The 24,016-nt window shown below is 32.8% G+C and overlaps 2 protein-coding genes across 2 annotated transcripts in view; both read left to right on the top strand.

Moving 5' to 3' along the window:
- Nucleotides 1-338: 338 nt before the first annotated feature.
- LOC148283711 (uncharacterized) overlaps nt 339-24,016 on the top strand; it is a 31,890-nt gene continuing 8,212 nt past the window's right edge. The window contains exons 1-6 of the mRNA XM_088243373.1: nt 339-611; nt 1,832-1,964; nt 4,930-6,737; nt 7,320-7,425; nt 21,759-21,913; nt 23,120-23,249. Coding sequence (XP_088099499.1) covers nt 493-611; nt 1,832-1,964; nt 4,930-6,737; nt 7,320-7,425; nt 21,759-21,913; nt 23,120-23,249 — 2,451 coding nt within the window. The 5' untranslated portion in view covers nt 339-492. The remainder of the gene's footprint in view (nt 612-1,831; nt 1,965-4,929; nt 6,738-7,319; nt 7,426-21,758; nt 21,914-23,119; nt 23,250-24,016) is intronic.
- On the top strand, nt 15,133-18,582 carry LOC148283712 (uncharacterized). The gene is made up of 2 exons (XM_088243392.1): nt 15,133-15,764; nt 15,857-18,582. The coding sequence occupies exon 2, from the start codon at nt 16,835-16,837 to the stop codon at nt 17,375-17,377; it is 543 nt and encodes a 180-aa protein (XP_088099518.1). The 5' UTR covers nt 15,133-15,764; nt 15,857-16,834; the 3' UTR covers nt 17,378-18,582.

Here is a 24,016-nt window from a genome sequence, read left to right as displayed (position 1 = left end):
TGTTTTAATTACTCATTATTTTATTTTTTATACAGTTTAAACCGTCGCGCGTCGCTTTGTTCTATTACAATTACAAGTAAATACATGTTTTTGGATAGTAGATCTTACGATGTATTTATATATACATTTTTAATAGTCTCTATGAATAAACATTTAACACGTAAATCTGTTTGTATTCTAAATAAATAAAATAAAATAAAATAAAATGTAACAAATAACATCGGTTTTTCTGTGATTCATTTTCCATGCTTGCGGAGTCTATTAGCAATTAGCTAATTACGAGTATATCAGAACTTTTACTGAAAATTTGCGCACGTCACTGGGAACATTATCACAGTTGTCGCAATAACACTCACCCAGAATAATTCTTACAGTAATGTATTATTCATGGTTTTTGCACGATGAAACCGAATATCCGGATTACACAATATTAAAAATATCTGAAGTGATTTTCGGTCACTGTCGAATCTCGAAAAAGTTCGTCAAACAAAAATGGACCGTGTTAATTTCTTTGTTAAAAGAACGTTAATGAAATGCGTAATTGTTTTAATTTTGATCCCTTTTGTTTGTGAAATAAGTTGTCAAGAAGAAGGGGTTTGTGGAAATACACCGTAAGTTCTTTTACTTTTAAAATTTTCAATTTTTTTTTTATTTTTTAAATCAGTCCTTTACCGTTACAGGATTTAACAAATATGTGGGATACCACATTTTTAGATAACACCTTAAAACTAGATCCTCTGTAATAACACTAAAGCAAAAATATTAATAATACTTCCCAAAACAAAAAACATGTATAAATTTATAATTTTTATATCTTTTTAAAATGTAAATTTATCAATTTAATATATTTTATTGTGATGAAAAAAATTGCGGAAAAAAAATATAGCTTCTCGTTTGGTATGAATCCCCATACAAACGACAGCTAACTTTTTGTAATAAACAAAATAATAAACAACTTGTCGGCAATTCTGGCAAAAAAAGGTGTATTGCGGGGTTAACACATTTTGACAATATTGTTGTTATATTAGCCATTCATCTTAATTCGCAACAATACGCTATCATCATTGGCGCCCGTTGTGGGCCCTGGCCTCCTCCAGAATTTGTCTCCATTCGTCCCTGCACCCCGCGGCTCTTCTCCAGTTCGTCAGGCCAATCGCTCCAATGTCGCTTTCTACATTATCCAGCCATCTTAATTTTGGTCTGCCTCTGCTTCGTCTGCCTTCCGGAGTGATATAAAGAATCTTTTTTGGGGTGCGGTTATCATTCATTATGTGCACGTGGCCCAACCATTGTAATCTTCTTATTTTGATGAATTGTGCAATGTTGAGTTCGCCATACAGTCCCTCAAATTTATGATTAAACCGTCTCCTCCACACGCAACAATACGTTAAGATCATAAAACAATGTTATATGGTTTTTAGTCCAATTGAATGGTTTTTGGTTGACGCATCAAGCCATTGCAGGTAATTTTTAAGTTTCAACTCATCAATTTATTTGTTTCAAAGTAAAAATATCACTTTTGAATCACGATTCTAATACTAACTCAATTTTTTCGATTTTAAGACTTAACATATTTTTCAATAACACCTTCCATATACGTATGAAATTACGTTTTAAACAATAATAATACTATTATCAACAACAGAGAAGGACTAAAAAATTATAAATTATTTTGGTAAAATGTAAGGGTTAATTAAGTAAGAGTTAATATTAAAAATTAATTTAAAAAAAACGAAAAACAATCTTTATGTATGTAAATTGTTGAAGATGTACTACCGTAAAGTAAGTGCTTGAATTATGATTTTATCAGATTTGTAATTATGTGTTCCAGATTGATTAGTCATAGAAGAAAAATTTTCACCCAGAGGGTGTTAGAACCGTACACAGATATAAATTGTAAAAAAGTAACTCCTAACTGCCAAGTTATGACACGATATGTGCCAAGATATAAATCAAGATTGGAGGTAAGTGCGTAATAAAAAATATTTAACTTTCTTGCGAACTAAGCCCCGAACTCTCCACTTGTCAGCTTTGTTTGAGAGTATATTCATTGCCAGCAGCGTTGCCCACTCTACCGATTTTGGGAGCAATCTACCGATCTATTGAATTCAATGGGAATTCTACAATTGACTTCCCCTCTCCACGAAAACGAGGAATCAGGCCAGCGCGGCAATATAAAACTGCTTCCAGTTTTTAGCAGCATCAGAAGCCAGAAGTAACAGATTAATGAATTTTCGTTTTAAAGTCGTCGCCAGGTGCGTTGTCGAATTATTTTTTTGTAAATCTTTCGCTTTTGGGATCTGCCGAATTCAATGAAAATTCTACTGGTTCTTAAACATTTTGAAAAATTGGCAATTTTTATGACACTACCAGAAGCCAGCCACCGCCTTTTTTCCGCCGCTCAAGGAATAGTGCGGTAAAACTGTCGGGCCGTCTCAGGCTGGTAATAAACTAATTCCTAAAAAAAAAGTTAAAACAGTTTTTAGAGCGGGTTGGCGAAATCGTGCCCCCCCTCCTATGAAAAAGAAAAAAAGTTTAATCCTTCTCTGTGCGCCCCAGGGAGGAGCAACTTGATGGGTTGCGAGTCTCATCGAAGTTTGTCATAAGCATCCTCCCGTTCTACTTGCTTACTTAATATTGATTATGCTACCCCTCGTACTATACTACCTTAATACTTAATTTTACAGATAAACTATAATAGTATAAATGACTTAAATAAATTATTCCTAAGACTTACAATATAAATATTTACAAAGTATCTTAACACTAAAATCCACAACTGTCACTTATCATTCTAGCAGTCATAAACTTAAAACTAATGGTGTCTCTGCACTATTGTGTACTGAACGTGTACATTTCTGCTTGAAGACCGAGTCGTCGCTGCCACTTGCAGGTACCCCAGATGTTTCCACCGCAATTTGTCCATGAAATGCTGTTTTTCTTTTTGAGAACATCTATTGTTGATTTTATTGATTCCTCAACAATATTAAATCCTACACTATGGAGTTGTCTCAGCGTAATGGAGTTATAGTCCTCGTGTCAAGTTTCAGTTAATGTTAATACATCAATTAAATGATCCTTAAATATTCCAGTAAGGTCGTTTGATTTATTGAGATTGTTGTATAATTTTAATAATTAGTTAGTTTTTGTACGGTTTCTAAAGACTTGTTATGAATACTATTAGCTCCTCCCCATCCAATTATTCTTAAAATAAGAGACTGCACAAAAGCGTAATAAATCATTTTGCCAGTGTTTAAATGAACATAACTAGTTAAATGTTTGAAAACATTGGTCAAATATCTCAATTTAATTCAAAGTCCGTTTAAGTTGACTTACGTTATTCCTTTTTTTGTTTCACAGTTATTTTGTTTATTTTTTTTATTGAAATAAAAAGTATATATGGATAAAAATTAAGATCCATAAACAAGAAATACATCTAATAAAAACAAACACCTCACCAAGCCACTTGTTGTGGCTTGTTGGTGATGTTTACCTTAGTACATATTTATCCTACTTTAAAATAAATATGTTAACATGAATAATTACAGTCAAATATAGAGCAGTCGTTTGGCTGTATACGCTCAATCAAAAAAAGAAAAAAAAATAATAAGAAAAACAAATGCTTATATCATGAAAAAAACCAATGTTAAAAGAAATCAAAATTGAACACATTATTTATATACAATTAATATAAAAACTCCCAATTAAGCAGCTTATTTCTAAATTTTTTTTGGTTACATATATTATTAAATTAAAGGTCAGTAGGCACTAAATTAAAAATGTAAGGTACACTATAATTTAATGCTCTACTGCCATACTTATTACTTATTTTAGGGATCACTAAACCATCATTATAAGTAAAACGAATGTTATGATTATGATTTCGATCAATTGTAAAAATATTAAAATTATACTGCTCTAAAATGATGCAGAACCACAAAATTCCTTGTACTGGCAGAGTTTTAAGTGATTTAGAAAGGATTTTTTTGTTATCACTCTGAATAATTCAAGTAATACAACTTTTAAAGTTATAACATAAATCAAAGTAACAGAATTTATTGTGAAACATAATGTTTAGGTTTGAAGAAGGGGCTGGCGATTTGGAATTGTAAAAAGGTATGAAGAAAGTTTGTTCCCAATTAAGAGAAAGGAGATTCTGATTTAGTTACTGTTGTACATTTATTGAGTTTTATGGCAGACTCTTCCCAGGATTTACCTTACACAATTATTGCGGAATCATCGGCATGAAAAAATAGCTAACCAGGAATATCAATATTACAAAAACCGTTTACATAAATTAAGAACAATAAAGGGCTAAGAACTGTTCCCTGTGGGACTCCATGTATCACAGTATAAGTTTTACTTATAATTGTTCCAATCTTAGTTATTCAAAGTCGATTTAATAAGTAACTTTCAAAAACAATACCAGTCATTTTTAATACCAGTTTTACAATGTTGTTTCAATAAGATTCTGTGGTTAACGGTGTCAAATGCTTTCAAGGCCCGTATACTTTATGTATAGAATGTACAAGTATACATTCTAGTCAAGGCACGGCTTTACCCCCGGGAGAATGATATTGTTTTAGTAGTGTATTTGACGTCTGCCTTGTAGTCCAGTGGTTAGCATATTTTGCTACCATGCATGAGATCTCGGATTCTATTCCCACAAGGTTGCAATTTTTTTTTTAAAAGTGTATTTTTACAGCAGTATTTTATAGTATTTACGTACAGCGAAAGCGTAAAATGATCAATCTGTCATAATGTAATTAATTATCAAGTTTGATGTACCGATCAAGTGCCCCATGCACCACTAGGTGTGAATAAATAAATAGTGATGAGAATAATTTGATTTATTTATTAATGAAATGTTTTCCTTAAAATACGATTTTCTTTTGAAATGTCGTTAATTTATTCTGTTTTATTTTTCAGACATATCGCGTTGAAAAGTATGTAAAAAATTGCTGCAATGGATACTTTTTAGACAGTATAATGCATGTATGTACTCCCGTGTGTCTCCAGCCATGTTCTAATGGGATATGTTCTAAACCTAATGTTTGCTCGTGTCTATATGGATATGTAAGAAATGATACAAATAGTTTAAAATGTATTCCATATTGTCCTAACGCGTGCGAAAATGGGTTTTGCATAGCTCCTAACAAATGTTCTTGCGATGTAGGATATGAACTGATTGAAAACAAATGCTTACCAAATAATTGCACTGTTAAGTGCACTAATGGCATTTGTTTTAAGCCTAATGAATGCACCTGCCTTCCCGGTTTTAGTATTGATCCTCTCGACAAGTATACATGCACGCCACAGTGCGACCCAGATTGCGAGAACGGCGAATGTATCTCACCCAACAACTGTAGTTGTAATTCGGAGTACAAGTTTAGCTTAAACAGCACATCACACTGTGAACCATTATGCTCTCAACCATGCGTGAACTCTGTTTGTACCTCTGAGGAGATATGTTCGTGTGGGTTTGGACATGAACTTGATACGTTCAACCTCTTCTTGTGTCATCCGATATGTCGTCTTCCGTGTGAAAATGGCCATTGTGTAGAACCAGATATGTGTGTTTGTGACGAAGGTTTCATAGCGTATCCTGGATTTCCTTCAAACAATCTTTGCATACCTTATTGCAGTACATCTTGCTTTAACGGAATATGTACAATGCCAGATTATTGTACATGCGATCCTGGTTATGAACATCCTGATAATAACTCTCTCTTATGCGAACCGGTCTGTAAAAGCGGCTGTCGTAATGGAGTCTGCATCGGTCCCGATCGCTGCAGTTGTAACGAAGGGTTCGCTTTAGATACAGAGAATCAAATGATGTGTATTCCAAATTGTACTAATGGATTCCCAAACAGTCCTGATACATGCGAATGTAACGAATCGCACGAATTTGTCACTAATATATGGAATGCATGTAAACCAATGTGTTCCAATCATTGTGAAAATGGAATTTGTGTCACTACAGAGACATGCAAATGTTTGGTTGGATACAAGAATAATATCACTTTAAATTATAAATGTGATCCAGTTTGTTCAACTTGTAAAAACGGAATATGCACTTCACCTGGAGTTTGCACCTGTTTGGAAAATTATTTACCCGATCCTTTTAATAATTCATCTTGTGTACTTCAATGTAAGCAACCCTGTGTTCATAGTTTCTGCTCTTCGCCAAATGTTTGTACATGTCATCATGGTTACGTCCAATCTGAAACAATGCCCAACGTATGCGTACCAAAATGTTCAGCGCTTTGCTCATTCGGGACGTGCACAGCTCCAGAGACATGCTCGTGCAATTTGGGATACGTGCGAGACAAAAACAATAAATATATCTGCAACCCATTTTGTTCTGCAAAATGTACACATGGCTTTTGTTCGGCTCCAGATAAATGTACTTGTTTTGACGGATACTTTAGCAACATGACAGATCCATATAATTGTCAACCCTTTTGCAATCATGATTGCGTTAACGGAACGTGTATTGCTCCAGATAGTTGCGCGTGTAAAGAAGGATTTGCCTTTGATGGTGAAAACCGTTTTTCTTGTAAGCCGTATTGTTCGAAACCTTGTCGAAATGGTGTATGCGTCGCTCCTGACACTTGCGAGTGTTTTGTTGGATTCTCGTTACTAAATGGAACTTGTAATCGAGCGTGCGAAGAAAATTGCTCATTCGTGGAAACGCCTCATATATCGAATGTGACTGATGGAATTAAATATCCAAGGTGAGTTTTAATGAATTATAATATAAACAAAATATAAAAAAAAAAAAAAATAACAACTTGGGGTTGAAATTAAATTGTATTTTTCATTTTGCTATCGAACTAATGAAAACAAAAAAGTACGTTTAACGGTTTAACGCTATTGCTAATAATATTTCGGAAAAGTTTCCTCTCAAAAGGTGGTTGTATAAAAAAATAAAAAAACTCTTCAGAGATTTTTCCCTGAATTTTTTCACCAATTTTTATTCCCCCAATGAAACGAAATTAATAAAAAAAAAAATTTAACGACCAACAAACTTATTAAAGGGTTTTTTTAGTAAAAATGCATAACTGGAATTTGAGTATTTTCTCATTAAATGCAAAAACGTTATGTATTAAACATTTACTGTACATTTTGATTAATTTAAACACAATATTAAAAAACACGTTTTCCGTATTTTGCAATTATTTATTCAAAACAATCCAAATATTAAATAAATTTTTAAGACAGGATGTTTTTTTCAGTTAATGAAAAATCATTCCGAGTTCAGTTATTGTAAAAAAAACCTTTAATTGTCATTATTATATGTTCATTTTTTGGTTTAGGGACAACTCTTGGAACATTATATTCGTAGTCGCTGGAGTTTTAGTTTTTGGACTTATTTTGATCGGCATCGACCGCGTCAGGAACAGAACCACGGAGTACTGCTTTTAAGGTAAGTCAAAATACAATGGTAAAATGCATGCATCACAATAAAACAAAAATAACGCCGTTGAACAGATTCAAATCATGAGAATTTAAAAAGTTTTTTTTCCCAAAACATTTGAGAAGTTATTGCCACTATAGGATTTATGGGCTGTTTTTGTCTCGTTAAAGACATCATTTTACAAAATGTGTAACAGTTACCATCCCCATAAAGTTTAAACGTCAAATTTTTCATAAAAAAAAAAAAAAATGTATGATCCGAACACGAAAACAAAGTTGTAATATTTATTCTACGCGTTTGGCAAAAAAAAAAAATACCCATTTTACCTAAAAATTAATAAATACCTATAATAAACATTTTGCCATTTATGTTAATGTGAATCAGTTTATTGCTGATATAAAATATTTATCACATTAAAAATGTGGTGAGTTTTTGCGGATGTTTGAGATAAAATCGTCATAACAAGAGGTTGAATTAAAAATAAAATGAAGTTATAATTAAAGCGATATAATTATGATTCATAGTAAAATAATAAATACAAAATAGGAAGATACTCATTAATAAAATGTTTAAAGCTTTTTGAGTATCAAACAGACATTAGTTTGTGAAAATTGTGAATATAATTAATCTTAATAAATAATCATTTTAATAACCTGTATTGGGCATGAGAAAAAATCAAATTACTTTTTCAAAATAATATAAATACAATACGTATTTACATAACTTTTATTTATTTATCAACCCTAAGAGTACAATGTTCTCTGTATATTTCCAATATTATTTTATTGTTGCATCTATCTGTGTAGGTAGACCCGTACCAAGATATATGCAAGTTGTAACATTATGGTGTGGTAACGGTGAGGTGTCTAGGGTATCTAATTAAAGATAGGATTGCGATTGCTCATTTGATTTTTGTCCCTCACTAATATATATATATATGTTATATATATCGTGTTTGGGCATCTTTCAAAATAGGTTGAAATGACAATAACAACAACAACAAACCATCTCGCCGTTTCCCAGTAAGGGTAGGCAGAGATAATAGAACGCCTCATCACTCTATCTTTGTATACATATCTCGCTTCTTACACATTCATACTTCTCATGCAAACGCGCTTAATTTTCCGACTTAAGACATGTTTATTTTCAAATATTTGTTAGATTTGGTCATGCCATGTCTTTCTCGGTCTTCCTCTATTTCTGCATCTATCGACATTTGCATTGTAAATATTTTTAGCCATTTTTACGCTGTCCATTCATTGTTTTACCACAAATTTGCCCGAGAGAACGCATTTCGACAACATTCAGCCTACTTTCATCCCTGTTTTTCCAAGACCATACTTCGCTCCCATACATCAAAGTCGGGACAAGGACTCCATTTGAACTGCTAATTTTGCTTCTCGCGAAAAACATTTATTTGCCAAGGTTGATTTAAGTGTAACGTTCACCCTGTTACCGGCACTCACTCTCCTTTCAATATATTTCAGTCGTTCCATCCCTTGTAAACATACTTTCCAGATACATAAATTCCTCTACCTGTTTTGCTCCCATTCTTAAGCATTTCAATTCTTTCATGCAGTTATCGATATATACGTTGAACAGCCATGGTGAGCCAATTAATTTCAAACCACTATGCGTATGACCCATTTACCCTAGCACATGCTGTGCTGTCTTTATACAGATAAGCAATAGCCCGTGTCAGATATCCGCTCACTCTGAACCCGATAACACCTTCCATAATTTTTCTCTATCAACTCTATCAAATGCTTTTTGTAGATCGACAAATGCGCAGAAAAGCTTTTGGTTTTTAGCAAGAATTTTTTTTGTCTGTTTCGTAAAGCAAATATTTGATTGTTCTATAATTACCGCATTCCACTCTTAAAGTTATAATGATGTATCAATTATTTGATATTTAATAACAATTTTTCAAGTATTCAGTTTTAATTTTCTATAATATTTTTAAAGGAAGGGTAGGTAAGGTTTATCAAATCCCGTATTTATAATAAGTAACACCTTATTGTAGATTTTTTATTTTAACAACAAACAATAATTTATTAAAAAACATTCACAAAAACGTAGACAACTCTCTCAACTCCATAAAAGTCCTGTATTGAGATTAAATAAAAATATAATAAAAAACAAGATGTGATTCATAATAAATATAATTAAAACTTGATTCATATCATATATTATTTAAAAGGTATAAAAGGAACAATCAATCGTAGTATATTTTTTTAGATCTGTTGATTTCAGATCCGATTGGCTTTCAAGCCTATTTTTAATTGAGTTTACCATTTGAAAACACGACATTTAAAGGGTTTCTGACTTGTCACCTGTTTTAAGTGATCACTTTACACATCCTGTAATAATAATATTCTCCCTCTGCTCACGTTTACACATTATTTTTTTTTAAATATATTTTTTAAAATTTAAATTTCATTAATAAACCATTACATTTGACAAAATATTTTTACTTATAAAATTCACATTCTACTGTTAATAATAATATTTTCACCATCTTTTGTAAAGGTTGTCTGAGTCTTTTGTTTAGTTTTGTCTGGTAGTTTATTGTATAATTTCAGTCCATGTCTTGATTGTCCTTTTCTCGTTTTAAAAGGTTGTAGATGATATTTTTCTGATATGCTCGTATTGTGTTCATGTTAACTACAGTTTTTTTCAAGTTGAAATTCTTCGTCTACAATTACATCAGTGGCTAATTTATGAATAAATTTTAAGGATTCTAGTTTAAAGAGTTTAGTTACATTTAATTGTTTGGTTTGTTTAAAAAATTCTTTAGTTGCTGTTAGATAGGGAAGGTCATATAATAACTTTAATATTTTATTTTGCTGTCTTTGTAGTCTGTTTATGTCATTTTGATTTCCTGTTCCCCATAGTAGTTGCTAATAGTAATATTTATTCAATTTCACCATCTTTATTAAAATTGTAATTCTAAAAAACTTCTATATTCTCTTGTCAAAAAAAATAGAATCCTCTGTCTTTTTTATAATCTTGAACAAGGATTAAATCCAGTTAATTCTAAAAAGATCTCACAAAACTTTGTTTTTAAGAAAACACCCAACCGTGCTTACTTATTTCCGAACCTTTGAAGCTCAAAAAGATGCTTAGCGATCATAATTACGTATACATTTTTAAATTCTGATAATAATATACAAGGTATTTCATACCTGCCGTAATAATTCACTCCATATGGTACCTATTTTGATTTTTTTTGGTATCTTTTATTTATTACGTGGCTACTAGCTACAAGCTACCAGACGTGTGCGCCGAGCCGCGCCACGCCGAACCGTTTGCCGCGGTGAAATCGGCGTGGACGTATAATAAAATCTTCTATGAACTCTACTAAACTAAAAGACGGTTATCCTTCTTAATCGCTGTTGCCATGTCTGTCTCCTATTGTAAATATATAATATACGAAGGAGTTAAATGCAAAATCCCCGCTGTGCGTGATTACTATTTATGGGAAAATCAACAAAACCAGTAGCAAAAAGACTTTTTATTTATAGATATTAGATATAACAATATCACGTACAATTTGCACATTGGTTTAATTGGGACCTTATGCTGGACTCATTTGTCTTTAGAATCGTATGCGACTTCTGTAATTCGACGAGTGACAGCATTCTTGAACCACCCATACGAATGCAGTCGATTGAAAACCAATCGACTTTATCTCGAGTGCCTCAAAGCACTCGACATTGACAATCGAATGCGACATTGTCAGCTGTCAAACTTCCTTCTTGTAAAACGATCGGAATTTATGTTTGAATTACGAGTATGTATTTTGTTGTATTTAACTTAAAATTTACAACACTGATCAATATTATAATGATGACGTATCAACAAGTGTACAACAAATACAACTGTACTTATTTTAAATCCATTATCAAATGAAATTTCACTAGAAACATGATTTTAAAATAATTTTATCACTCTTCGTATTTAATCCTTTCACTGCGGGTCCCGAGCATAGCCGATACGCGGCGCCGTGCCACAACTGCGGATCCCGAACATAGCCGTTTTCAATATTATCTTCCTTGTAGGGGCCTCTATATACACTTATGTCAAACTTTTTTTACGTCATTCGATAAATCCATCTTTTCTCTACACATGGGATTTTTTTAGGACACATGGTATTATTATAAACATTCTTTCTAATCAGTTTTCGGGACCACAGTCTGAAATTCTCACCGTACGCACTTGACGTGTCGCCGCGTATACTCTGTTTCAATAATAATGTACGTACCTATTTGCCTACACGAATAACACTTGGGATAAAGTAAACATCGGTTTCTTTTCAACCAATTTAATTACCCGGACTGGTGATTTGTGTTATGGTTATTGAATTTTTTATTATTTCTGTTACATAAACATTCAAACGGATATTCGGATTTCATCTTTGATATGGTTATATGAATCTCTTGTTATTATATTTTGCTGAACTGAATATTGTGTTACGTACTAACTTTTAGTGGTTTTATTATAACATCCTTGACTTTTTTATTGTGGAGTTATTATTTGAAGTTAACTTATAATGGCTCGTTCTGGAGATAAAAATTTGTTAGGGAGAGATGATGAAATAATGAACTTTATAATGAACAGTGATTCAGAAGAAGACCATAGCGATGATTCTGATTTAGATTTACCTTCTGAAGACGAATCTGTTATTTTTGAATTTGACGTACCTACAGTTTTATCTCCTCATCCATCGACAAGCACATCAGAAAACATAACTCAGACATCATCACATACACCTCCTGCGTGGGTAGGCGGTCCCCATTTTCCCAAGGTTCACGAATTCAGCACTGCAGATTCTGGTGTTAAAGTTCCATTTAACGAGGATTGCAGTGAATCTGACATATTTTTGCATTTTTTATCGAACGATTTGATGGAGAAAATAGCAACACAAACTAATATATATTACGACGATGTTATGAAAACTGCTAATATCCGACCTCATTCGAGAATTCTTAAATGGAAGAATGTTACAACTGACAAGATGTATATATTTTTTGGTTTAACCATGTTGATGGTACGAAGTAAAAAACTTTCTTTGAGTGAATATTGGTCAACGCATGCTGGCCTAGTTACTCCAATATTTTCTCAAGTAATGCCACGGGACACATATTTTTTAATAAGTAGCATGTTACATTTTTGTAACAATGCAGAAGCAAATAAAGAAGACAAACTTTATAAAATAAGACCAGTCATAGAGCACGTTAAAAATAAATTCAAATCCACGTTGAAGCCTTTTCAAAATTTGTGTGTTGACGAAAGTCTCGTGTTATTTAAAGGTAGACTAAGTTTTAAACAATACATTCCGTCAAAAAGAAACCGTTTTGGTGTAAAATTTTTTGTGTTTTGCGATGTTGAAACTGGCTATATTTTAGATTTTATTACATATATTGGTGAAAATACAGAGATTTACGACAAATTTAATGTTGGAAAATCGGGATCAGTGGTTACCACTTTCATGACCGACTTTTTTAATAAAGGGCACTCCGTTTGGATGGACAATTGGTACACGAGTCCATTACTGTTCCAAGTATTGCATGGCAATGGAACGAACGCGTGTGGTACTGTACGGAAGAATAGGAAGTGGCTTCCTACTTTTGAGAAGCTAAAAAAAGGTGAAGTTTCATCCATGCACTCTGACACCATGATGGCCCTCAAATGGCAAGACAAGAGGGAAGTCCACATGCTCTCTACGATGCACGACAATTCAATGGGCGCATCGGGGAAATTGGATTGGAAGACAAAACAACCAGTTATAAAGCCCAAAGTTGTTTTAGACTACAACGTCCACATGGGGGCTGTAGATAGAACAGACATGTTGCTGAGTTCTGTTGGATGTTTAAGAAAGACCACAAAGTGGTATAAAAAAATAGTGTTTCATTTTATTGACATGATATTATTAAATTCTCACGCCGTATATTTGACAGTTACCGGAAAAAAACCTTCGTTAGCAGATTTTCAATTAGAAACAGCTATGCAAATTATTAGTAAATATCATATTCACGATCATAAAACTGGTCGGCCAACGACATCATCGGATCATCCATTAAGACTGACCGGTAGACATTTCCCAAAATCAATTCCCGAGACACCAGCAAAAAAAAAACCATATAGATGTTGTCATGTTTATTCACAATCCCAAAGACGTCCAAAAAAAATCCGCAAAGAAACTAGGTTTATGTGCGTGGATTGCAACGTTCCATTATGTGTTGAACCATGTTTTGAGGAATATCATACAATATCAAGATACTAAAATTTATACAGTTCCAAATTATAATAAAATAAGTTAAGTGGTAAAAACTATTTGAAGATTGATTCGCTTTTTTTTCTAATTTTTTTTTTTTTGCAAGTGTCACACAAAAAAGATGAAACAGACTATACATTATTTTGATGTGTATGGGGGGGACCTTAAAAATTTGTGTTTTTTTTTTTTTATATAATTTTCAGTGATTTAGTGAAAATAATAGTGAGTCAAAATGTGTAATGTGTCATGATCCACAACATATAAAAAAATCGAGCGTTTTAAATAAAGGTAAGAATTTATTTTGTTAAAAATATTAATTCTAAAATAAACCCCGCACGGGCGTTACAGCCGCGCTCCCAAAATTCAGCAGCGAAAGAGTTAAGATATACTCGTATATTATACAATATGTTTTTAAAATCCATTAAATACGCATGAAACATTTCTAATAACATGTAGATGTGTGTAATGTTAAAGACAAATGATAATTATAAATGTTGCAGTGTTTCAGTAAAACATTTTCTTATATTTTTTCATAATATTCCATACACAAAATATTCAACGGAAGAAGTCTGACAAGAAACAATAAAAGTTTACGTGTGGCAGGAGAGCCATAGATAAATACGGATTTGTTAGTGTTGCCACTTTCTCATTCGTCTTTGTATTTAAATTGTCGGAGAGTTTTTAAGAATGGAATTACAACAAAGCAATCGAGATGTCCAATCGACTAATGTCAAGAGGGTGACAAAATGTCACATCTTTCCAGCATAAGGCTCTTGGTCTTCCCAAAAACAGTGATCATACACAATGGCGGTTTTGCATTTAACCCCCTCATGTACTTGAGCTTAATTCTAAGCTTCAGAAACTCCAATTGGTTTCTGGTTGTTAAAAAATTGACAAACTTCACTCACTTGTGTCCCCAGTTGTGTGCGTATTTTTTTACGAATATCCCAGTACAATACAAACGGTCAATGCACTCAAGTAAACTTTACGAATCTCGCTTCGAATTTTATTTCATCAACCGTTAAGGCTAACATTCAGTTTCTCCAATTGCGTCTACCTGTGAATGGGGTATTTGCTCTCCTGTCCTGCGATATTTATATTAACGTGTGAATCCGGCTTAGGTCACGTAGAGGGTTTCTTCATTAGGAGGGGCTTATCGGAACCATGGTGTCCGAGACCCGATTGTAGTTATAATAAATTGCTTAACATGAAAAGTGTCAGGACCAGTTGCACCAACAAAAGTTATGTCAAAGAATTTTTAAAGTTGAATAATTGTTGCATTTTCGCCAAAATATGATGTTTTTATTTTACCTTTTTCGTGCAACTCATCTTCTCCATTTCGACGAAAATGAAACAATTATTTAACTTGGAACTTTTTAGTACAACTGGGTCTTAGTAAAATTAAATTAATCTAACTTTTAATACATTTTCAGATGATTGGCACTCCGTTTTTGTGATTACGGGTAGGATAAACAGTAAGATGGCCAAATTCATGGCGAGTAACCCGCTATATACAGCCACACAATTCTCTGACAAAGAAGATGACGAAAGCGATTTCTAAGAAGATAGTAAAGAGATTATAGACGAATTGTCGGTTGCTAACGAGAGTTTCATATAGTTGAACCATAACTCATCCACAGAAACAGCCATTTGTTTGGGCCATAGTGTAAACAAATATATCACCCTATAAAAGCTTACTAGTACTAAACAGTGTTTTTTCAAGTCATATAAATATTTTATATTTAATTCTGGAGGAGGGCATATTTATGACGATTTTATGACCTTTCAATTTTTTTGTGTATTTTGACATTTTGATAACATTTTACTGTACATGTACTAATATATATTGCAACGACTATATTTCATCCTGCCCCATTTAAGTAGCGCGTGATTAAGCACGAGTCTAAATGATATTTTTGCTACGTTAAGATTCAAGCAAGGCAATACCACGTCAGACTGCATTTCTAGAAAAAGCAAAAGATCGCCATTGACAAGCGGAGAAACGTGTAACGTGACAAAATCAAAGATGTAATTCTTTTATATCGAGGAAGCATGGCCTTACGGCATGTAAGTACTATGTTATTGAATTTGTAATCGTATTGTCTTTTCAATTTGCCAGAACACGGAATCTAATGATGTATTTTTGTCCATAATTATAGGCTTCCTGAACACCACATTTTTTTAATATATTTTAAATATATAATACATTACCATTTTTCTAATGGATTATCATTACATCTGTCTAAATCCTGACAATTTACGTAAATTTCCATATACAAAATCTAAATTACAACAATAAAAATGGTCGAAGTACTATTTAGAGGAATAACGCGTACAGCGATGGCTTACGCCAAAATGTTGGTCGGATGTACCTTTAAAAACTGAAACCTTTCACATAATACTCCAGCTATTTGAAGCATAAAAAAACTTTGAATATCTACAAAGAAGATTTTAAAGAATTTAACGTGGGTGATTGGTGTCAAGAATTAAATATTTAATATTTATTTTAATTGTAATTAAATTTTCTTAATCATTTGCAATTTGGTCTTTTAGATTTTATATTTAGCTAGCACCTAGGTGAACGCACAAAACTGTATAATTTTTGCTTGTAAAAATAAAATTGTAATTTCGAGAAAGGCCTTTGTTATTTTTCAATTACCTGGTCTACATGTTTTAATTAGCGATACACAGCGATTATTGAGGCTCTTTAAATTTTGAATCCTATTTTTATCTTGATTTTTCACACATTGTTTGGAAAGGTCGGATATAATTATTGTCCTTATTTTGGAGAGATTCTCATCTTTACTGGTTGAGTGACACTGGTGAATAGCGTATATTTTGTGAGGAGTTTGATCTGCATTTATTTGTTCGGCTTACTTTTTGCATTGTCTCACAACAATGCACAGAGCGTAGCTATCAACCAATAAAGGCACAATTTAGTTTTTCTATATTATATATTTTTTTAATTTTTTGTAAATCTTTGAAATATGTTGATATATTGAGTGTTGACCTTTTTTTAGATTAAAAAAAAATCTGGACATTTTCTCACTTCTCATAAAAGGACGTTACAATATATATAATCAATATCACACTTTAGTATATATCTAATGTAACTCAATATATATAATCACTCAAAAATGGTCAACTTTACATGGTGTGCGTCGCCAGAGGTTATGCAGCAAATATCCGTAGGCACTGTAAAGCCTTTGATCACGTACGTCTCAAGCATGTGGGTGGACGCGATCAGAAAGAAAGTCAACCGAAAGAAACTGAACTCCATTCCACAACAAATAGCCATCAGGTCATGCAAGGGATACATAACAATTTCCTTGGTACAGGCACAGGTTTTGAGTAGATTCATACCACTCGATCTCAGGATCATGGAGCTTGCAGAGGCATACGAGTTGAAGAAGAGTCTCACCTTGCAAGACTTGCCGCAGGACAGATTTTACCAGGGAGTGGGAGACTATTTCTCACTTGCTCATCCGGCGGAGTGCTATCCGATATATCACGGCTACGATAATCAGGCTCTGCCTGGGACGGTGAGGAAAGAGTTGACGATCTACACAGATGGCAGTCTCTTGGACGGCAGAGAAGGTGCAGCTTTTGTACCTTACAATAGCGTCAGAGAGCCGCCGTCGAGAAAGTTGAAACTCGGCAATTTCTGCTCCGTGTTTTAGGTGAAACTCTTTGTGATCAGATAAGCCTTGGTCTATGTTTTGAAGAAGCCACCAAACAGATGGAAGAAAATAACAATCCTGAAAGATTACAAATCTGGCATCCATGCAATAACTGTCTGAAATTCGGTCAACCCTATTGTAATGGACAGTAAAACAGTATCCAGAAGCTACGATGCAGACACCAGGACGTGTACATTGGCTGGATACGGGGACACTGCAGAATCCTTGGCAACAAAAAGGCTGACTAAAAGGCTCAGGAGGCCACGCTCAAGAAGACATTCTCCGATTCCGCCGATTTCCCGCTCAGCTTTGCCAAAAGGAAAATAAGAAGCAGGACCCTTCTACTAGGGAACGATCGTTGTTTTAATGAACCTACCGGAAATATTAAATCAACTGTGACACAGCAAACATGTGTTTGGACTAAAATGATAAAATGCGCTATGAGACTGCACGCAAGTATCGTCATAACAAAATTGTGCTGATTTCGGGGTTTGATTGCTTTAATGCTGAAATAGCGTTAAGCGGGGTTTCACTGCACCATAAGATCATATTGTAATGAACTAGGTCCTTTTATTAAACATATAGTTTGTGATTATGTTTTATGATTTATTTATAATGTTTCTAATTTCATGGTAGATTTCCGGGAAGCCAACTCGCCAACCAGCAGAACTCACTGACGGGAATTAGTAACGCCACGAACAAGGAATTTTAAAAGTACAAAAAAACCTATCAATTTCTTCATTGCCTATGTTTATTTTATATGTTACTATTTTTAAATATTCAGATTAGTGAGATTTTAGTACACCGAGTTTAAGGCTTGTTTTTTATTTATCCAGAAAATGTTGTTTTTTTTTATTGCTTTTCGTATTGTATTATAATTATTATTTTTATGCTTTAATGTCATATTTTATACAATATATTCAGTCTTTATATGTAATATGTACGCTTTAATTATATGTTATAAATAATTCTGAAGGTAATATAATAAATATTACAGATATTAAACTTTGTTATTGTCGGCCTCGTGGTGTAATGGTCAGCGCGTTAGCCTGCCATGCAAGAGGTCTCGGGTTGATTCCCGACATGGTCGATGTGAAATAATGATTTAAAAGGGTGTTTTCACACTAGAATATTTCATAGTCCCTGGACTGGTACCTGAAGCGCAAGACTGATCATCTTACCTTCATGTAACAAAAATGATCAAGATTCGCTGCGATTGGTGTACCAATGCAGTGCTCTATGCACCATTAGGTGCGGAGAGGGAATTATGTTATATTATGATATTAAACCATTGATACAATTATTATTTGACTTGTTTATTATTATTTATTTATTTACACCTTTTATCAAAAATACAATTTTACGTTCACTTTGCCGAGCTAACAAGGGTACATACCCCGTTCCAAGCTAGGCAATTACATTTAAATACATGATAATAGTTTACAAGTTAATAGAAAGCACAGACTAATAAAATATAAACTTACTCGTATACACATTTTGAAACATATACATATACACATATACACATATGAACATACACACTCACGTACATACACCCATGCGCAGAAACATACATACATTCATAAAACAGACAATTTTTTTATATTGCGAAACTTCATGGTTACCATCTGTACGTATATATTTTTTAATTATTCTTTATTTTCATATTTTATTTTCAACGTCCATTAAGAATCTTCAATCCGTGGCATGCATCAACTTTTCTGACTCATTTGTAACAATAACTTATTTATGAACAATAATTTATTACCAGTAATCCTATCATAATAACATTGATGTGATGTCTTGTTTAATAAACACATTACAACAGAGATGAAGAACATTTTAGAAAAGGGAATATAGAAGTCTTGGTATCTACAGGGCATGACCTCTCATTCCCTGGTTTAAGTGATCACTGTACACTGTGTGTAACATTCATCGAATTGTGAATTGCCGAACTGCCTATATTCCATAAGCCCTGTAGATACCTAGCCTTTTATATTCCCTTCCCTAAAATGTTCTTCATCTCTGCTGTAACATGTTAATTTTAACAGCTCTCTTGGGGATTGAATCCAGTTCTTGTCTACAAAAATTTGGACAAACTCAAAATATTGTTTTGTTAAATGGTAAAAACTTTAATAATGATTTGTTTAAAACAAAAAAATGTATTGTAATTGTCATTTTTAGACCATGCTAACATTTATATTATTAAAAATATGTCGTATCTATAGAATTAAAAATAGTCCAGAAACCGCATACGCACATAAAACTGAAGGCGACTAAACCACTCATAAATTAGTAGGTTTACGTTTTGACTCATTAGTTTCTTTGTAGACGTCGCTCAGTACGCAACTCCTGATTTGAATTCAACTTTGCCGTGTTGTGTCCTTTTAAATTGTAGAAATACTGCTAGGATCTTAAAGAAACAGGATGGAATCACATTTCATGTGTAATTAGCAAATGAATATGTATGTACCAAATTCATTACTTAAAAAAATAATTATTTTTCCATCTGTCAGATTGTCGAAGAAACAAAATGAACATTTTGTTAGTGTTGCCAGGGTAGTAAATATTTTTACCCTATTTTGCTCATCTAATGAGAGAATTAATGAAAATTGGATCTCGGATTAAACAACTCTGTGATGAACATTTGACCGACATTATCTTTAAAATATTAAATATTATTGAACATGAAATAAAAATATCCGTTTTATGTAAAATAAAATTTGTTTTGTATTTTAAGTTTAAAGTTCATTAATTCAATTACTCTTATTAAATGACCCTTTACTTATCTACTCTGTTGTGTCAATCAATATTTCGGCGTGCACAATAAAATTTTGGAGAAATTAACAGATTGCATTTTATTTACCTTACATTTGTGTTATAATTATATGTTTTCCCATCGTGCAACATTACGCGGCGACATCACAAATGCGCGCGGCGAAAGTTGGGCAGAGTGAGGGGTTTTTGGACACAGATGTATTCATATATGATTCTACGCTCCTTCTAGACTATTCTTGATTCTATGGTCGTATCTAAAATTTGTGTTTTTATTTCGATTCCTGTTTTTAAATCCTGTATTTTTTATTTCTTAATAATTTTTGACGTTTTAATTTCCCGCTAAATTTTTTTAAATGCGATATTAGCGCCTTTGCGAACAGACGGTAAGGCGTATCTGTCAAAATGATGTTACAGTACCGTTGTTCTAAATGTAGCATCTGTACTTGCATATAATCTGTGAACTGAGCTATGGCCCTTTTCACACATGCCACGCAAATCCACCCGGCGCGGCAATTTACCGGGTTCACCCTACAAAGTGTCACACTTGTGTAGCATTTTGTAGTGTAAACACGTTAAAATTACCGCGCCGCGCTGGGTAGATTTGCGTGGCATGTGTGAAAAGGGCCTATAGGGTCAAAGCACCAATGAATGACCGTTTAAGGTTGAGCTTGTAGTGAAATCCACATTAAAGATATAAATTCAATTATTTAAGCGTACAAAATAAGAGAAAACAATAAAAAACACATTAATTTTTCTAAGTACTTTTACTTTTTGTTGAAATACGAGTATTACAATCATAATTAATATTACTCTAAAAAAATTGCAGAATCAACAGTGAATGACCACTACTACCCCAGTAAAAATAATAGTCTGATTTTGTTACATCATAACATTATAAAACACCCTAACACATTAGAATATGGATACATTCAAAGAATTGCATAAGAAATAGCATCAAATAAAACACTTACCACACCTTTCCTAATGAAAACACTATCAATCTCAGAACAATAATGGGAAGACGCACTATTACATTTTGACAACTCACAGTTCAAAACTGATTTGTTTCTTACCAAAAAATGTGTCCGCCTACTGCTTTTGTCATTGTTTCTAGTGTAAAAATAGTTTGACTGGACACGTGTAGCAATTCTTATTATATTGTGTTTTATTAACCAATGGTCATTTACTGGTGCTTTGACCCTAGCTATCGCGAAGAGGAAGAGCGCCATACTGATTTAGCAATCGGGCGATAGTTTACCGATAGGATAGTTAGAAGGCAATCGTGAAGCCTATAAAACTGAGCGATCGACCGATACCAGATCGTTTTAGTAGGCGCACTTGTATACATCTTCGTACTGATTAAAAGCCCCACTAAACTGTCGGCCGATAGAAAGTGTAGTCTGCGGGAGCTCTAAGGTACAAATATTAGAACTTGTACTGAAAATTTGCACACGTCACAGGAAACATTATCACAGTTCTCGCAATAACACTCTCCCAGGATAATTCTCACAGTAATGTATTATTCATTGTTTTTGCCTGATGGAACCAAATATCCGGATTATACAATATTAAAAACATCTAAACTAATTTTCGGTGACTGTTGAATCTCGAAATAGTCTGTCAAACAAACATGGGTCGTGTTAACTTCTTCGTTGAAAAAACGTCAGTAAAATATATGGTGATTGTTTTAATTTTGATCCCTTTTGTTTGTGAAAAAAGTTGTGCAGAAGACGGGCTTTGTGGATATACACAAATACCGTAAGTTATATTATTTTTTGAATTTTCAATAATTATTTAAAAAAATAAATATCAGTCCTTTAACTCTCACTGGATTCAACAAAAATGTGGGATACCACAATTTTACAGAACACCTTAAAAATTATTACCTTAAAAATTATTATTATTAAAAATTATAACACTTACGCAAAAATGTTTTTGAAAAATCTTTTTTATGTTTGTTTAAAATACAAAAATTATCGATTGAATATATTTTATTGTAATGAAAAATTTAGCGTAAAAAAAATAATGAAATAACAGCTTCGCGTTTTGTATGAATTCCCATATTACAAAAAGTTAGCTGCCGTTTGTAATAAACAAAACTTGGCGGCAATTCTGGTAATTCTAACAATTCTGATATTATATTATGTATGTGCATATTTGTCTTTCCTTTTTGAAAATGTTTTTTTTTGCATCTGAGCATGTTTTTCATTTTCTATTTTAATTCTTACCTTTTAATTACTTTTACAATTTTTTTTCTTTATTTTTACTAATATTTTCACTGGCAAATACTAAATAAAAAAAAATTAACAACTTTTTTACTTTGATCTTAATTTTTAAACTACTTCTATTTATGTTTTTTTTTCTTTTCTTTTTTGTACTTATTTTTTTTTTAAATCGTTCATTGATAACCTAAGATACAATTATAATTTTATTAATTTATAGATGGAAACTTAACTGATCCATTAGAGTTGTAACCGTACTGTATGTTTCCTGAATAAAAGAAAATAAATTTTAGAAAAATAAAAAAATAGCCACATACGAGTACTATTCTTAACTCGCAACCATACGTTAAGCATCTTAAAACAGTGTCACATTGTTTTGAAACAGTTGCATAGTTTTTGGTTTACGCATCGAGGCATTACAAGGAATTTTAAAGTTTAATCTCATCAATCTGTTTTTTTTCAAATTAAGAAAGTCAAATTTAAATCATGATACTGATACCGACAATTTTTTTTCAATTTTGGGACTTAACACATTTTCCATTTTTATCAACAACAGTATGAATAAAAAATGGTTTATTATTTTAGTGAAATAAATGTAATAATCCGCAAGGGTTTATAAATCAATTTTTTATTTTTTTTATTTTTTTTAAACAATAGTTATTAAGTAAATTGTTAAAGATGTAATATCTTAAAGTAAGTGCTTAAATTATAATTTTATCAGGTATATTATTTTGTGTTCCAGGATGATTTTTGCAAGATGGAAAATTTACACTCGGAAGGTGTTAGAATCATACATAGATATAAATTGTAAAAAAGGAACTCCTAACTGCAAAGTTACACAATATGTGCCAAAATATAAAGCAGCAATGGAGGTAAGTGTATAATAAAAATATTTAAATTTGAACTTTCTTGCTAACTATGCTCAGAACTCTCCACTTAACGCTTTGGCCGAGAGCATAGTCGTCGCCAGCAGCGTTGCCGAATTATTTTTCGGTAGATTTTCCGATTTTGGGAGCAATCTATTGATTGTTGAAATCGATGGAAATTCTACTGGTTTTTAAACATTTTGAACAATTGGCAAATTTTATGACACCACCAGCAGCCACCCCCTTTCCCCGCCGCTCAAGGAATAGCGCGGTAAAACTGTCGGGCCGTCTCAGGCTGGTAATAAACTGTTTCTTAAAAAACAGTTTAAACTGTTTTTAAAGCGGGCTGAAAAAATGAAAAAAAAAGAAAACTGTTTCTTAAACTACAGCTTTTTTTTCATAGTTTAATTACTCCAGTTGAATCGAATCCAACTATTTATTTTTCAGAATCTGCCGATTTTAGCTTGATGGAGGTTGACAACGCTGTTCGTCAGATAAGAATGCCTACGTTAACACATATTTTACACCGCGGTCACTGTGTGAGCCAGATGCACCAGAAAAAGTTTATCGTTGATGAAGAATACATTTCTGTGTGTGAAATAGAACCAGAACTCTGGACGAGTGTTTTCGACTCGATGGCTTAGCTGCTCTTTGGTAAAAATCTGGAATAAGGGAATCGAGTGGAGATATGTCAGCCTTGTTTTGAAGTTGAAGTGGTTAGTGTATTTGCTTACCATGCATGAGGTTCTGTGTTCGATTCCGTGCAAGGTGGA

This window comes from Micrasema longulum, unplaced genomic scaffold, assembly GCF_059751315.1.
Source record: "Micrasema longulum isolate JH-2025_06_02 unplaced genomic scaffold, ASM5975131v1 h1tg000210l, whole genome shotgun sequence".
NCBI lineage: Eukaryota > Metazoa > Arthropoda > Insecta > Trichoptera > Brachycentridae > Micrasema > Micrasema longulum.
Note: the sequence above shows the minus strand (reverse complement) of the source record. Positions and strands in the feature narration are given on the sequence as shown.